General features: G+C 50.7%; 1 protein-coding gene and 1 non-coding gene across 3 annotated transcripts in view; one reads left to right on the forward strand and one right to left on the reverse strand.

The window, feature by feature from the left end:
• Positions 1-3,400: 3,400 nt before the first annotated feature.
• On the reverse strand, positions 3,401-3,548 carry LOC123393274. The gene has a single exon (XR_006608024.1). It is a non-coding gene; the product is annotated as a U4 spliceosomal RNA (small nuclear RNA).
• A 6,811-nt stretch (positions 3,549-10,359) lies between these two features.
• Positions 10,360-16,699, forward strand: part of PRRX1 (paired related homeobox 1) — a 73,332-nt gene continuing 66,992 nt past the window's right edge. Inside the window, exon 1 of one of the 2 annotated variants that reach the window (XM_004756688.2) lies at positions 10,360-11,832. In XM_004756688.2, the coding sequence (XP_004756745.1) occupies positions 11,592-11,832 (241 nt within the window). In that variant the 5' untranslated portion in view covers positions 10,360-11,591. The remainder of the gene's footprint in view (positions 11,833-16,699) is intronic. The other variant, XM_004756687.3, reaches the window with a different exon arrangement.

Consider the following 16,699-nt stretch of genomic DNA (forward strand, 5'->3'; position numbering starts at 1 on the left):
TTAGATATTTATATTCATGTCTTTCTTCAAATTTGGGAAGTTTTCAGCCATTATTTCTTCAGATATTCTCTCTGTCCCTTTCTCTTTCTCTTCTCCTGGAACTCTCACAACGTGTAAATGGCCTGCTTGATAGTGGCCCACAGTTCACTTCAGCTATGTTCACTTTTCTTCAATTTTTTTTCCTTCTGTTCTTCACATTTGATAATTTCCACCATTCTACCTTCAAGTTTGTGGATTTTCTCCTCCGCCTGCTCAAATATGCCTTTGAATTCTTCTAGTGAATTTATCATTTTAGTTACGTACTTTTCAGCTCCAGAATTTCTTTTTGACTCCTTTTTATTTGTTGATAATGTCATTCTGTTCACACATCATTTTTTTTTTACTTTCTCTACATCTTCCTGTAATTCTTTGAACATATTTATGACAATGGTTTTTTTTTTTTTTAAAGATTTTATTTATTTATTCGACAGACAGAGATCACAAGTAGGCAGAGAGGCAGGCAGAGAGAGAGAGAAAGGGAAGCAGGCTCCCTGTGGAGCAGAGAGCCCGATGCGGGGCTCGATCCCAGGACGCTGAGATCATGACCTGAGCTGAAGGCAGCGGCTTAACCCCCTGAGCCACCCAGGCGCCCCGACAATGGTGTTTTTAATGCCTTTTCTAGTAGGTCTTCTGTCAAATCTTCTCCAGGAAACTTTTTGTTTATTTATTTATTTATTACTTTTAATAGGCCTTATTTTTCTGTTTCTTCATATGCCTAGTGATTTTTTGTTGAAAGCCAAATGTTTGGGGTGCCTGGGTGGCTCAGTTGTTAAGCATCTGCCTTTGGCTCAGGTCATGATTCCAGAGTACCGGGATCAAGCCCCACATCGGGCACCCTGCTCAGCGGAAAGCCTGCTTCTCCATCGCCCACTCCCCCTGCTTCTATTCCCTCTCTCACTGTGTCTGTCTCTGTCAAATAAATAAATAAAATCTTAGGGAAAAAAAGAAAGAAAGAAAGAAAGTAAAACATTTGAATCTAATAATGTGATAACCTGGAAATCAGATTTTTCTCCTTTACCAAGGTTTCAATTATTGTTTTTGTTTATTGCTTTTTATTGTTGCAGACCGTCTGTATTCCAAAGATCCGCCGGAGGGGCAAACTTAAGATCTTCTCAGGTCTTTCCTGAGCCTGCACCTTTTCTTGGGTGTGAACAGTCACTTTCTAATTTTCCACACATATAGTTGCTTGTGAATGTCCTAATCTTTATTTATTTTACTGTCGTTGAGAGAGAGAGAGAGAGAGTGAGAGCATGAGTCCGGGGTGGGGGGAGGCAAGGAAGGAGGGTGAAGGGAGAGGGAGAGAGAAAATCTTAAGCAGGCTCCACACCCAGCATAGAGCCTGATGTGGGGCTGCTTTCCAGGACCCTGAGATCATGACCTAAGCCAAAATCAAGAGTCAGGCATTTAACTGTCTGAGCCACCCAGGTGCCCCTGAATCTTATAATCTTTAATGTCTATCTCCTAAATGGGGAAAAGGAGTAAAATGAAGGGGGAGGAAGGGCACTGGCCACTAAAACCCCTAGAAATCATTTTAGCTTGAGGGGAGGGGATTGCAACAATGGGGGAGTATGATAGTAATTGTCATCCTCCTGTTCATCTGCACCTCTGTGATCAGAAGCAGCAACCAGTAATTAGAGCACAGATCCCTGATGTTGGAGGATAGAATTCTTTTTGCCCAATCGGGATCTAGTAAGTTTCTAGCTGCTCTAGGAACATGTGCACAACTGCCTGCCATGGGGCTTAGTATTAACCTCAATTTACCATCCATATATTAGACAGATTCTGCCACTGTAATTGTTTACTGGAGAGATAATTTCTGGTGCCTCCTACTCCTCCAGCTTCCCAGAATACTTTCTGCTCCACAGCATTTATTAACCTCCATGCGTCAGCCTGGATATTTTCTTCTGGTCTATTTTTCAGCTCACTAATTATCTTTTGAACTGTGTCAAATATCCATTTAAACTTATATACTGGACTTTCAAGTTAAGTTATATTTTCAGTTCTAGAAATTCCATTTGATTTTTAAAATTCCACTGGTGAAATTCTAATGATACATTACTTTAGTTATGTTATTAGTTTTTTAAGTCCATGTTTGCTTTCTCTGATATCTGAGCCACCTATTTCTGTTGTGTGTTGTTTCCCTTGGTCTTGTTTCTGAATATGCCCCCTTTTTTAAAAGAATGAAATGTTAGGCATTTTATATGAAAATTATAGTGACTCTGGATGTTGTATACCTTAACAGAGAATTCAGCTTGTCTTTGAAAGCGAAAGAGAGGCAAATCAGCTCAATTCAATGGGCAATGAACTCAATTTTGTTCAATTCAGTCTGCATCAATTTGTTTGCATTCTTTAGGGTATAGTTTACTAGATCTCCTAACAGAGAGCCTGAAGTATTTATTGTGGCCTCTTCTCCCTAATATGCCATGAGCTTCAATTTTTATCTTCCTGCCCCTTGTCAGGTTGCCAAAATGTCCGATCTAATTTTTATTCACATTGTGCTATGCCTCTTAGCCTTTTGCCTGGTTCAACTTAAATACCTTGAGGGGACAGACATGTGGATATTGGTCTCATTTGTCTCAGCCTCCCTCCTTTATGAAAGCTCAGCAGTCCCAAACTCAAGCTTATCTTCCTTTAATGCCATTCCATTGATAAAGCTCTGCTGGAGTCCCTGCTTCTTAGCAGGAACTTTCTTCTTGTTCTTGTTCTATGCCAAAATGTGGCAGGCAACCCAAGGATAAAGGGGAGATGGACAAAGTTTGGTTTGTCTCAACAAGCATTCTTCTCTGGAACATAATCATTTAAGTCCTAGTTGTCTTACAAGCCCTCTGATATTTGGGGTGAGGAGGATCTAATATTTCAGATTTTTTGGGCTGCTCTTGGTGGGAACATGGTTGGTCTGCTGCAAGCTGCTGCATCATGGCCCAAAGTGGACACTATCACTTTGTGAACTATCATTGAATATTCACTATTTGCCAGGCATTCTGATGGATCCTTACCTATGTTATCTTACATTTTTTCAGCAGTTCTTTGAAATGCTGAAGCTCAGAAGGACTAAGTAACTCACTTGAAATCTTTAAGGCAGAACCAAGGAATCTACCTCCCTGAGCTGCTAAAGCTCTACTCTTCTCTCATGCTAGGCTCAAAGTGGGACATAATAGCCTGTCTGGCAAGGTTAAAGATTAATGGTCATTTGGTCCAAAATAACATAAAACCAGATATTTGAGATCCTGTATAATAATTTTTAATGGGGAAACTGAGACACCTGATAAATTAGAGAGATCAATAAATCATACTCTTCAAATTTTGAAGGAAATAATTCAGACTTCGAGCTTAAAGGAGCAGCAGATACTCAAAGGAAAAATTCCAGAAAGAGGAAAAGATTAAAAGGCGAGTGGCAAAAGGAAGTTTAAAAAAAATCATGTTGAGAAAGATGGTTCTGGTGTTTTAATTAGCAATAATCGCACCTCGGATAAACCTCATTGGCTATGATACTGCCATTGCACGAAGCTGGTTCTTGTGTTTTAAATGTGAAGCTGGACACCAAGTTCATGAAAAGTAAGGGTGTGTATTGTATAAAAAGGTGAATGGTGACTTAAAATGTTGAAGTTAATAGTTCATGAGCCGCAAAGTGTTGAAATAATACGTTATTTCAGGTCTTAAAAATTTTTTAAATGTGTAAATCCCTTTCTATCAATTCTCCTCTCTTCTTCTGTAATGATAAAGAAGCAAGAAAAGAACTAGTCTTATTTGCAGTCATGGCTTTTATACTAAGTTCCTCATATACATGTTATCTCACAGCAAACTTTGGAGGTGAGCAAAAAAAATATGGCCCTGAAATTTCTTACCGCTGTTTGCCATGGAGCAGAACTTAAGATGAGCCAAATCCAGGTGGGTTTAAGATGATAAAATATATATATATAAAACAAGGAGAATAATACATATGTATACCTAGCAAGTGTAACTGGCCCATAGGAGACGCAGCTAGGCTCTTTGTTCGCCTGAAGCTGGTCCTAGAGGAAAGGGGAGAACTGGGAGAAGAGAAGGGTAAGCCCCGTTTGGAAAGAGAGATTTGCGCAAGGACTCTGGAGAAGAAAGCAGGTGGAGACTGGGCTGCACTTGGCTCCAGATTTATGAGAGCAGCAAGCCAAAGAAGGTGATCCAAAGTGGCACACCCACTGGGTAGGCTATAAATAAGCATTAAAGTCAACTGAAGGACCTTATGGGTTTCAACTCAGCCCGACTTACCCAGGCCCAAAGCATTTTGTAGCTCTCCTTTAAGAGCCCACCCACTTTTGCTTGGCTTAGAAATAGTGCTCCAGGACCCAAAAGTCGGGGAGCCTGCAGAGGCAGAAAGCCAGCCTGGGACCTCAGCTCAGATGTCTTGTGAAGGGCCAAGAATCTAGTGAGCAGGCAGGTCCTCTAATTCTGAGTGTGATATGAGAAGCCACCAGGCTTTAGCTGTTCTGGGGCAGGAGGGAAGAGTCCGCAGTGGTTTCCCTAGCAGCTCTGTGTGCTGCTGCTTGCCTGGAACTGTTCCCAGTTTGAAGCATCTTCATCACATGCATTTGCCTACCCTTGAGGGACTTTTCTAAAATGGAAAGACAGCAAGGATTTAGCTTCCGGTTTCTTTGTGGTGCCCAGAGGAACCTAGCCTGGGCTATCTGATCCTAAGGGAAAGAGCAGATGAAAGAAATCAACATTAGTTGAGTAAGGACTAGGGTAGGACTTCTTTCTTTTGTCTTCTTAATCCTCCCAACAGCCATTTGCCCTTTTGTGGTAGGTCTGAGTTTTCCTGGTTTAGAAAGCCTCGGCTTCCTCAGGAGAAAGAAGGTGTAGTACCTGCACATTCATGTTTCCTTTGAGGGTATTTCACAAGGCATTTTGACTACTTGTTGTGTTTTATATATTGGAACACACCATAATATCACAGCTGTGCACGTCGCCTGTTCATTTGCTCTGGTCTTACTTAACCTTCAGGACTATCAACCATCCCTTATAGACTATATAATGACAGATTAGATGCCAGCTATGTAACGTAGGCAGACCTTCATGATAACCTGGATAAGCTGGAGTTGGGGTCAGAGAGAGAGGAATTTGGGGTAACTCCTAAGTTTCCTGCTGGGGAAAGAGGAGGGGCATGGAAAGACTAGGCGAGTTTGGTGTTAGACTTGTTGAGTTTAAGGTTCCTTGATGAATGAACAAATGTCAGCAAGAACAGAGTTATCTTTTCTTCTTTCTGGGCTTACTATATGCTAAGCCCTGTTGTGTTAAAGGGCTTGCATACATTCTCATTTAATTCTCACAAATATATGTCAGGAGGGGCCATGATTAGCCCTATGGGAAAGAGGAGTAAACTGAGGTTTACAGAGGTAACTAAATTGCTCACTTTGCCCAGCGTGGCAGTAAGTAACAAAGCTTAAACTTTAGACACTAGACTCATTGACAAACAAGTGGTAGTTAACCTGTGAAAATCTATGAGATCTTACAGTAACAACCTGTTCAATGGAGAGGATGGGGAAGATGAAAGGCAGAACCCTGGAGAGTAGCAACATGTAAGAAGTGAGCTGAAGAAAAGGAATATTCTCTGAAGACCTCCAGGAGGTCTTCAGAGCAAGAGAGGACACCAGGAGAAGAAATTTCAAAAAGAGAATGTTCAGTACTGTTGATAACAGCTGAGACATTTAGCAAAATAAGGTCTAAGAGTATTCACTGAGTTTGGCAATGTGCAGATTACAGATGTCTTTAGCTAAAGCTGGCCCGGTGGTGCGTGCAACGTTAGTGTCAGTGGTTGGAGGAGCAGATAGCCTCTGTGAAACTGCACTGAGTCCCAACTGAGTATGTTGGACTTCCGGCCTATAATAGGATGGGCACGTTACCAGTGTACTACTTGGAAATGTGTTTTAGTCCTACTGTATTTCATTCTTGCAAAATTTCAATATCACTCAATAGGGCTCCTGGATGGAGGTGGGAGTCAGTGGAGGGCACTCACCCATGCAAGGCAGGAATGGTCCGACAATGCCACTTACGATTACAAGAGCCAGAATTGAGGGTAAAGGAGAGTTTCTTTCAAGGCTGGCATTGAGTTTCCTTCTCAGAAACACTACAAGCCGGTGGGCCTGTGGAATTATCTTGCACTTCTCTGTTTTCCCCTGTCTCATCATTAATGAATATATATTGGATTGTGAACCGTGAGCAGGAAAGCATTTCTACCCCCAAAACATATTATTTGCATGAGGGTGGTATTGTCTTGCTTATGTGTCATGGAGCCGGTGACCTGTCACATGTGATTATCGTGTCAGCTTATGAACATGCCAGGGAAGGCAACTCCTGGTTTCCACCTCAGAGGGGAAGCTTCTTAGGGTGGGCGCACATTCTGCTAGCCAGATGAGGCACGGTTCTGCCAGCTTCCTGTGCCAAGGAAACCCTGGACAGTAATCAATACCAAACCTAACTATGAATAGGACCACCCAAGGGCACATGGCCATAAAGCAAACCTCCTTCCCCTCCTGCCGGGCTCTGATCTCTCGGCAAATTCCTTGCTAGTCCCAGCTTTGTTCCCACTTACTTGTGGAAGAATCCAGAAACGGGAGTTATTTTTTAAAAGGGTGGGGCCGAAAGAAGGGTTGGAAAGGCGCTCTTAGATGCTGGAAGGGTCATGAGGAAGAGGGTTCTGGTTACTGACATCACCCGGAGCTTCAGATTCTTAATAAATACGGATTGATGGATGGAAGTCAAAGTGAAAGCCAAGGAAAGACCTACACATGTTCAGAGATTTTGAGTCAGAAATGCTCTCCTCCCAACTCTTCCCCAAAGGAAATCACACCAGGAAAGGAAAGTAGCGATTAAGGAACTAAACAGGCCACAGCGTTCTCTGGGGCCTTCTAAGTTCCCAGGCCAGACCTGCTGCCTGCTTGCTGGGACGGGCATATGCTCCCAGCCACAGCTTCCCTTCTCCTGACATCTTTTTGCCAGATGGTGGTTCTTCAATTCTAGAGGTACTTGGCCCTCCTGGTTCCTGCAACCTGAGCCGAAAGAACTTTGATCCACCAATTTCCCCCTCCCTCCACCTCTCTAGCGAGCAAGGCCTGGCGCCTGGACTGCAAGGAGAGGCCAGGCAGCCACCTTGGGCATTCTGAGAAGGCCTCTCCTGCCTACCTTTGTGTGCCCAAAGTAGAGCACTGACGCTGATTCTGAGGGTCCCTGAGAGCCTTTTCCGCCTGGCCAGCTAGGTACAAACCCATGCTTTTCACCATTTATTGGGTGACCAGAGCTCTCCAGTTGGTCTTGAATCTCCCTGTAGGGTTATCCGCATAGCTTTCAATTACAATCCAGCAAATCCAGAATCTCAGCAAATTACAAATGTTGTGTAAACATAATCAGGGTGTGGATCCAACCCACTAGTAATCGTTAATAGAAAAAAAAGGAAAAGAAAAAACCTAAAAAGGTCTAAAAAAGCAACACCAAAAAAGCAATTCTGCCGGGCTTCTGCCTTGGGGATTTATTTGCTTTCCTGGGGACCCTCCCAGAGCTTTCTTCCAGCCCACCCTGCTGTCCGGACTCCCTGCGGTGATTTTGGCTGAGGCTGAGGGACTCTGGGACTTGGCCTCGGAGGCCAAGGGGTGCCTGCCTGCCGGGGTGCAGAAGGGCCCCTCGAGCCTTCGGAGCCTTCCTTCCGCTCTCCCGCGCCTCCGCAGGGTTCCAGGAAAAAACGCTCGGGGTTGGTGAGAGGGGATCCTGCCGCTTGCCTCCAGACCCTGGCCCAACACTGGCTTCTCCCTTTCCCTGGACACCTTGTTAGTCTGACCCTGAATTCGTTTTCGGGCTTGGAAGACATTCTGCTCACCCCTCCCTCCCCAAGGTCCGCAAAGGCCACCCCAATTGCTGGAGGAGGACCCCCAGGCTGGGCCTTGAGAGCCTTGGTGGGAGAGCTGCGGGGCCACGGCGGAGCTCACCCAGAAGTCAGAAGTATTTGAATTCTCAGCCCCAGCAGCTGAGGATTTGGGGGAAGAGTGCATAGAAAAATTTATATAACTTACACACAGATACATATTCGGTCGACAAATGTTAAGCAAATGTGTCTGATGTTTTTGTTGAAACGGCGTCGTAGTTAGTATTGGTAGGACTGGTTGACATTATTACCCGAATGACAAGTGGATAATGTTAAGGGAGTGCCTGATCCCTCCCGAGAACACGGCGAGTGCGAGCGCAGACCTCCGACTGTGCTTCCCAGGAGGGCCCAGCTCTGATCTCTCCTCCCCGTCGCTGCCTCCCGGCCACTAACCAGACTGCCTGGCGGCCCTGCAGGGACCAGGCCGCTGTCTCCCGGCCACTAACCAGACTGCCTGGCGGCCCTGCAGGGACCAGGCCGCTGTCTCCCGGCCACTAACCAGACTGCCTGGCGGCCCTGCAGGGACCAGGCCGCTGTCTCCCGAAGGCGGGCTTCCCGGACTGACGGAGAGCCTGGGTCTCCAGCGGAAGCGCGGCGCGTCCTGGGGTGTCCGAAGCCCCTGGTCTCTTGCCCAGACCTTTGTCACAAAGGGCAGTTCGGTCAGTGTCGGGACAAACAGAAACGTTAAATTCGACTGTCAGCGAGGGTGGAGGAGCAGGGCGAGGCTCGGGCCCCGTGCGGGTCTGAGCGGGGCCCGCGAGCCTGCAGGAGGCTGACCCGGCTGCGGAAACCGGCGCTGCCTCGCTCGGCCTGCACGGAAGGGAGGGCCCCTCGGCCCTTTCAGCCCAGCCCGGCCGGCGGGACCCCTGGGGAGGACCTCTCTGTGCGATTGAGTCGCGTCCCTTCGAGCGAGCGGGTGGCACCGCCACGTGTGCCGCCCAGCGGAGGCTCGCGCGCGCGGCGGTGCGGGAGATCCCCGCGGAAGGCGTCCGCCGCCCAGCAGCACCCCGCTAGCCCTGCCGCTCGGCTCGCACCGGCCCAGACGCGGACAGATGTTTACTGCCTCGAGCCCCGACCGCTGGGGAGACGGAGCGGCGGGCGCGGCGCACCGCGCGGCGCTGGGGGGGCTTGGGGCTCCCGGTCGGGGGTGCGAGCGAGCGGGGGCGGGGGGCCGGGGGCGGGTGGAGGGCGAGGGGGTGGAAATAGGAGCGGGGAGTGGGTGGACTAATGATGAAAAAGTCTCCTCCATCCCGGCTCCTTAATTAAATGCATGGAAAGAACCGCGCGAGCACATCTGGTTTCAATCTGCAGCCCTTTGATGGCATCAAATGTTCTTTTCCCAGATCGGGGCTGGGAGTTCTGGGCTAACTATGGCCGTTTGGAGCCCAGAAACCATTTACACACACTCGGACCCTTCTTTCTCTCCAGTCGAGCCTCTCGGCTATAGGAGGGAGAAGAAGGGGGGAGAAAAAAAGTCTAGTAATCAAGCCAGCGGGAAAGTATGTGTGTGTGTGTTTGAAGAACATAAAATGCCACAAATAAGCACTTAATATTTTACTTACTCGTCATATAGTAACTCATTTCTAATGAGACTATTAAAGCTGTTACCAAATTCCAACAGGTCATGAAAAAATCCCTCAGCACCTCTCTGTTCCTTGTCAAGTTAGGGCTCGGCAGACGGGCGGCAGGGCATTATCCCTAGACGTGGGAGCTCCTCTCTCCCTCCCTGTCCCTCCTCCTACGGCCGCTCCCCCGCCCGCCCAGGCACCCGGGTCCGACCCTGTGCTCAGGACCCTCGCCTGGCCACTCGCTCCAGGAATGCCCCTGACTCCTGCGCATCTGGGCAGCGCGACCCTCCCGACTCCGCGTTGTCGCCTGGGGAAGCGACCTTGGCCGCACGGAAGAGGTTACGAAATTGGCCAGGGTGGGAGGAGGGGGGAGCAATGAAGCTCCGCTCCTCGAGTTCTTTCCTCCAGCTAAATAAATATGTAAATTTCCGACTGCCCTGGCCCCGGGATTCCGAGCGGCGCGAGAGACTCGAATCGATTCGGCTCCTTCCCGATCTCCCCGAACCTGCCTTCGGTTCGCGGAAGAAGCGTGGGAGAGCCTCCCGTTCCTTTCTGACATTACTTAATAGCTGTCTCTACGGAGCCCCACGGAGCCTTAATTTGCTTGCTCTCGCCTTCGTTCTCTCTCAGACACTCCCCCACCCCCCAAAACTGTTAGCACGACAGGAAACGCTAAAGAAAAAAAGGGCAGAGAGAAGAAAATTTGATTGAGATAGTTGTGGATTTTTTCCAACAAGTTTCCCCGCAGCTGTTATCAAAACATGCAAATGAGTTTTTCCAACAGGATCTTAAACAAATCTGGAGGAGTTAATGCCCAAGCAAAATAATCAGCCCGTTTGAAGTGACTGTGGGTTTCAGTTTGTCTTGTCTCCCCGCGATACTATTGCAGGGAATGATAATTAGACCTTTACTTTACAAGTCCAAGGGGCTCTCTCGCTCTCTCTTCCCTCCCTCTCGCTCCCTCCTCCCCCTCTGGCTCCCTCCCTCTCTCTTTCTCTCTGGCTCAGATGTTGGCAAAGGGGGTTTTCTTAATCAGACTGGTTTTTGGTCCGAAGGAAAGGAGGAAGAAGGAGATTGTGATGGAGAAAGGGGGTCTGTAAAACGTCAGGCACCGCACAAAGGCTTTGCCACGTAATTACAGGCTCCTATTAAGTCGAGATCTGCCCTCCCAGGGGTCTCCAATTTTCTTGTATTCCCTACAAAGCCTCCTCTGCATGCCAGTTTGTGCCTTTTGAAGTGCCAGAGAGCTTCTTGATCCAACTGAGAAGGAAAAAGGAGCTCAGCGAGAAGAGGGGGAGAGCGAGCGGGAAGGGAAAGGGGGAAACCCACCACCACCCTCCTTGGGACTCTTGAAACCCTTTTTTTTTTCTTCTTACGAAAAGTAAAGTGAGAATCCTGCTCTCCAATACATCTGCAAGACATCACCCTCTCCTCCTGAAACTTTAGTCACTCCTGAGAATCCACAGGAGTGCAGAGAAGGGGAACACGTTTTCTTGAAGATGTTTTAAAGCTGGAACAAGCCTTCTTCTGTTGGTGCTTGAACTCTTGCCTGGGAATAACTTTTTTAACCTTGAAAAAAAAAAACCACTTTGATTCTTCTCTCCCACCCCTTCGTCTCTCTTCTTCTGTTTGCCTAACTCCCCCGCCCTGCTGGCCTCCCCTTTCCTTTCTCCCCCTTAGTATTATTTTTAGTGTGTGCGTGTGGACGCGTTTGGAGAGCTAGAAGGAATTTTTTTTTTCTCCTGACTTGAACATAGGGTGACTTTTTAATTTTATTTTTTGGTGTGGATTATCTCCTTGGACCGCGCCGGGCTTGGCCTCAGGAAAGCAACCGAGGCTGTCGAAGGCTGTTGGTGCAGAACGCTCGCTCTGCAGAAGGGGGTCCCCCGCCCTCTTTCTTTTTTTTTTTTTTTTTTTTTTGTCCTTAGCCTCCTTCTCTCTCTCTCTCTCTCTCTCTCTCTCCCCTGCTCTCGCTCCCGCTCTCTCTCCACTCCCCCCTCTCTCTTCCCCACTCGGCTCCTCTCCCCCCTCGCGCCCACAGCGTTTGGTGTTGATTCGAGCGGGAAGAGGGGGGTGGGTGGGATCGGAGGGAGACCATGACCTCCAGCTACGGGCACGTTCTGGAGCGGCAACCGGCGCTGGGCGGCCGCTTGGACAGCCCGGGCAACCTCGACACCCTGCAGGCGAAAAAGAACTTCTCCGTCAGTCACCTGCTAGACCTGGAGGAAGCCGGGGACATGGTGGCGGCGCAGGCGGACGAGAGCGTGGGCGAGGCCGGCCGAAGCCTACTGGAGTCGCCGGGACTCACCAGCGGCAGCGACACCCCACAGCAGGACAGTGAGTGAGGGACGCATGCCCGCGGGAGTGTGTGTCCGCGACCGGGGTCCGGGGTCCCGGCTGGGCGCCCGGAACCCTCCCGGACCAGGGAGAGAAAGTCGGGGGCGAGGAGAGGTGGTGTCCGTGGCCAGAGGAAGGGCCAGGCACACGCGGGGAGGAAAGGATGAAAAGGGATCGCCGAGGGTGCAGCCGAGGGTGCAGCCGAGGGTGCGGCCGGGGCGGGCGCTACAGGGAGTCCCGAGGCCCTGAGGGCGAGCTTAGGGACTCTGTCCGCGGACGACGCTCGCCGACTGGGCTGCCCCTCAGCCCCGGGCGAGCCCCGCGGCCAGGTCCTCCTGCCTGCGGGGCAGCCGTACTGGCAGGAAAGGAGGGGTGGAAAGTCGGGGAGCCGGCCCTGATCGTGAAGGCAGCGGATTAACGATGCCCAGTTGGGTTGCGAGGGCTTCTCCCAGGTCTCGAGCGCGTGGGTTCGGGGGCAGGCGGGGCGGAGAGGCGGAGGGCACCGCGCACAGCGCCGGGACCCGCGCGGCTCCTGGGGCACAGCGCGCTCGGGGCCCCGATGGCCGGGGCGTGCGGGAGGGGCCGCGCGGGAGCGCCCAGCCCCAACCCGGGATCCGCTCTCCGTCCTCTGCTGTCGCCGCGCTCCACCTGCACATGGGTTGGAGACCCCCCGGCAGAATCAAAGGTCCGTGCCCCGGGAAAACTCGGGCAAAGCAAAAGGGGCGTCCTTTGGGGTGAAACCCGGGCTCCTGCCCCGCTCCGTCCCGCACAGGAGAGATGCGCAGGGAAAGCGAGGACTCAGTGCCTGGTCTGGTGTCGCATTCCACGAGCTCTCCCTATTGGCCCTAAGTCCTCCCAGAAAAGTCCACGCAGTCTCCCTTTCCCATCCCTCCGGACTGATACCGTGCCCCCGCGGAAATCTCGACTGCGTTGTTAACCGCGCCTTAAAAGGTGGCGGCAAGTGGATCCATGCGTTCTGGAGTCTGTTACAGACCTGTCCCCTGAATCAGCCCAGGTGACGTGGGCCTTGGTATTTCCTCCTTGAGACTGCAGGAGTCTGCACTTGGCTGGAAGTTTTTTAAATGAGGCAAATTCTTTTCCATTTCATTATTTGTAGACTGTTATTTTGTCTTCAAATTTGGAACCTGTGAAAACAGGAGATCCCCGAGGCATGCTTTCATTCAAAAAAAAAAAAAAATTGCCAATATCAGACTCTCAGGAAATAGTACGGGAAGGTAACCGGACCCAGAGACAGCTGGAAGCAAGGCCCTAGCAAAGCTGTGGGAGCCCAGCAGCAAGCCTCAATGAAAGGAGAGGCTGGCTAGGAGATCCCCTCTCTCCCCAGGCCGCCCGCCCCTTGCCCGCTTCCCCAGGTCCAGGCCTACAATCCCCTCAGGTTTTGTTTTGTTTCCTTTTGTTTTTAAAGCCAAAATTGAACTGGAGTCAATCCCCCGTAGGTATTCCCAGAGGCAGAGGGCGATGGGGAATTTGGACAGGGTCATCTGGCCTGGCCTGGCCTGTCACTAGAGAAAGGCGGCTGCTCTGAGGAATGAAGACCTGGTGTTCCCAAGTCCCGCGTAATGGCTGAGCACAGACGCCGAAGCTTCCTTGTTGGAGACGTTGGTGCTGCGAGGGGGTGGGGGAGAGGACGGTGGTTCGAGCAGCACGCGCTGCCCACAGCGGGAGTTAATTGTTTGCCTAGACACTTTGAACTCGGGAAAATGCACCGCGAAATAATGGGATTGTTCTTAAACGCTTTTACTAGGGAAAATTTAAATGTGCAAAGAGGGGGAGAATAGTGTTCCGAATCTCCAAGTGCCGATCGCCCAGCTTCACTGATTTCTGCACTTTCTGCCGGTCTGGTTTCGCCGCGGTTATTTATCAATCACGACACTTACCACTGTTGGGAGAACTGGAAGCCGGACCCACAACAGAAAACAGGGTCGTGAAGAAACGACTGCGTAAAAGACCAGGGTGGGGCGGGGGGACCAGCCATTGTTGCTTTACCCCTAAAACAAGCAGGGGGGGGGTGCGAAGAGCAGGCTCACGGGGGCCACAGCAAGCCCGGCGGGCGCCGGCCCTGATGCGCGCGGGATGCCGACCGTTCCTGCCCTTTGGCTCCGAGGAGACGCCTCGGAGAAGGGAGCCCGGGTTCACGGTGGCCTTCTAGTACGGACCGGAGGACACTGCGCTTGGAGGCCGGCTGGCGGGCACCCTGGAAGCTCAGGCGGTGGCGGGGAGGCAGCCCAGGGTTGACTCCCGTGAAACCCAGGCCTGGCGTGGCTAAGGTCGCGCCGTGCACGTGGCGTCCGCGGGTATGCGCGAGGACACGGACAGGGCCGAGGCGAAGTTGGGGACCATGTGTTGCCAGGGAAGGGGATGAAACCTCCGGGTACCTGCCTGATGCAGCCTTAGTGCTTGCATCCCCGAGTTTCAAGGAGTAAGGAGGCCTGCCGAGTGGGGAGCGCGCAGGGGAAGGAAATTGAGGTTAGGACACCAGCCAGGAAAAGGATAGCTAAGGCAGAAGGATGGTCGACAGACCCTTCAGAAGGAGGTAGCAGAAATGCAGCCCCAGGTGGTGGGGACAAAGTGACTGACCGACACTTGGGAAACCCGATAGGCCTTGCTTTCCTGCGATGGCGGGGGGCCTCTTCTAACAAAGGGTTGTTGCTTTAAAGAAGCGATGTTTTCTCCAGCTCCTCACTCATCTCTGAGATGAGGACAGGAAGGTCTGGTAAGTGGGGCACAGGGTGTCCAGTGGGGCACAGGGTGTCCAGTGGGGCACAGGGTGTCCAGGAGGAGCCTTGTCCTTAGCTCTTGCCCCCCCCCCCCCAGTCAGGTGTTGCCGAGGGGTCTGTTGTGAACTACTTGAGTGAGGACGGGCGGGCCCTGCTAGGCTTCCAATCTGCAGTGGACAGGGAGGCTCAGTCTGTGAGTCAGAGAGGAGAGGAGTTTTCAGTCTTCGGGACTAACGTGGGGCTCTGGACCGGAAGGGGACAGAGAGCCACACTGAGAGTCAGGTGCCCCTTGCGGCCTGCTGGAGTCTACCCCCGAGGGGGAAACCATAATCTCCTTTGGAAAACATGGGAAACACATAAAAGACATGGTTTACTCTTCCAACTCTATGGAAAGGTTCTTAGATTTTCTTTTCAGCCGAAATTAATGAGACATATTCCATCTACACTCATGCTGCAGAGTTTCCAGTTACCACCTGGCGTGATCTTAGCATGATCTGGATGGGAGCTTCTGTCTGCTCTCCCTCTCTGCTTACCACAATTCTCTTTCCCCTTGGTTCATGCTCATTCCACTTTCCTCTCTGTAGAACGATCCCTCTTCCCTTTTACTGATTTTCCCAGCCCAGTAAATGTCTCAGACTTCTGGGTTCAGATGCCTTAAGTGTTTAAAAGAAATGGTTCTTTAACTGTTAGGAATCCTGTGGCTAATGGGGGAGTATGGGGTGTGAAGGGGGGTAGAACAGGGGAAGCCTGGGAGAGAAAAGAGGAACAGGTCATAAAAATAGGCAGACCTACTCCTAAGAGGACGGTGCATCTGCTGTCATTTCTTAATCTGAACTTCTGCAAACTCTTAAAAAAAAAAAAAAAGCTCCTGCTTTCCACGTTCCCAACCTCTAAATTAGTGAAACCAGATTGTCCTAATAAGACCTTTTGTTGGAAACACATGTAGTCATAAAAAGGTAGACGGAAAGTCAATTAGACACGCGTGCACACACGCACACACTCCCAAACCAGTGCTAAGTGTGTACCGGGGCACAGCTGGGCCCCGGGCCTTTGGCGGGATGCGAATGCAGAACGGCGGCAAGGGAAATCGATTTGTCACAAAGGGAGAGGTGTAAACGCGGCGCTAAGGAATCCACGGCCCACAGTCCTCCCACCACACTCCGCGGGCCCAGCTCCACCAGCTCTCCCCCACCCCGCCCCCCAGAGGTAAGCCCAGGGAGCTGGAACATCTCTAGGGGGCTCCCTAAGTGGGAATACACAACAGAGTATCAGTTTCCCTGGATTTTCAGCATTTCTAACACCCAGGGCACCCTTAATTTCTGCGGCAACACCCGGGGTCCTGGAATCGGTGCTGGCACTCTGAATTTGGGCCTCAGTTATCTTGATTCAAAGGGGAGCCCACAATCTATATCATTTTAAGGGTAGCCTAGAAGCTTTTTCTCTTTACAGGAGGCAATGAAATCCAGGATGGAGGTAGGTCACTGAGTCCCCCATGGTCGCATGTCAAGTTCAGAGAAAAAGAGGTAAATCTTGTTTATATCACAGGCAGGAGCAGGGCACTGGATGGCCTCCTCTTAATATTTTGGAAAAAATGGACCATCTGGCAACTCCCACCCGCATTGGGTAGAAGGGCTGCTTGGAGTGGGATCTGAGCCTGTATAGTCAGAGGCCCCAAGCAGCCAATACTCACTAGGGCTGCAGATCGCCCAACTCTAGAACAGTGAGCCCCTGCCTCCCCTGTTCATTGCTCCCAGGGAGCCCTTTCCAAGACTCCCGAGCGCCTCTGCCGCTCCTCAGGTGTCACGCAGCCCTGCATTTTGGCAAAGCGGCTTTAATGATCCCCCACATGCTTAGGTCAGAACATAGCGGCGTCAGGCGGGCAGGCGTGGATCACAGGGAGCCCAGCAGAGCCTTCCTCCTCCCAGGGGCATCATTTTAGATTTTACCGCAGGAGTGAATAAATCCTCTCCAACCCAACAAGATGTCACGCACACCCCTCCCCTGTGGAAAAAATCACAGCATCTTCAGAACCAAAGATACCTTCCTATCCTACTGGCTCCAATCCACTCTGATCCGAATTTTAAAAGGCGCTCCCCCCACCAGAGATCCTTTCCCACTTTTAAACGGTA

This window comes from Mustela putorius, unplaced genomic scaffold, assembly GCF_011764305.1.
Source record: "Mustela putorius furo isolate JIRA1106 unplaced genomic scaffold, ASM1176430v1.1 tig00000785_pilon_pilon_pilon, whole genome shotgun sequence".
NCBI lineage: Eukaryota > Metazoa > Chordata > Mammalia > Carnivora > Mustelidae > Mustela > Mustela putorius.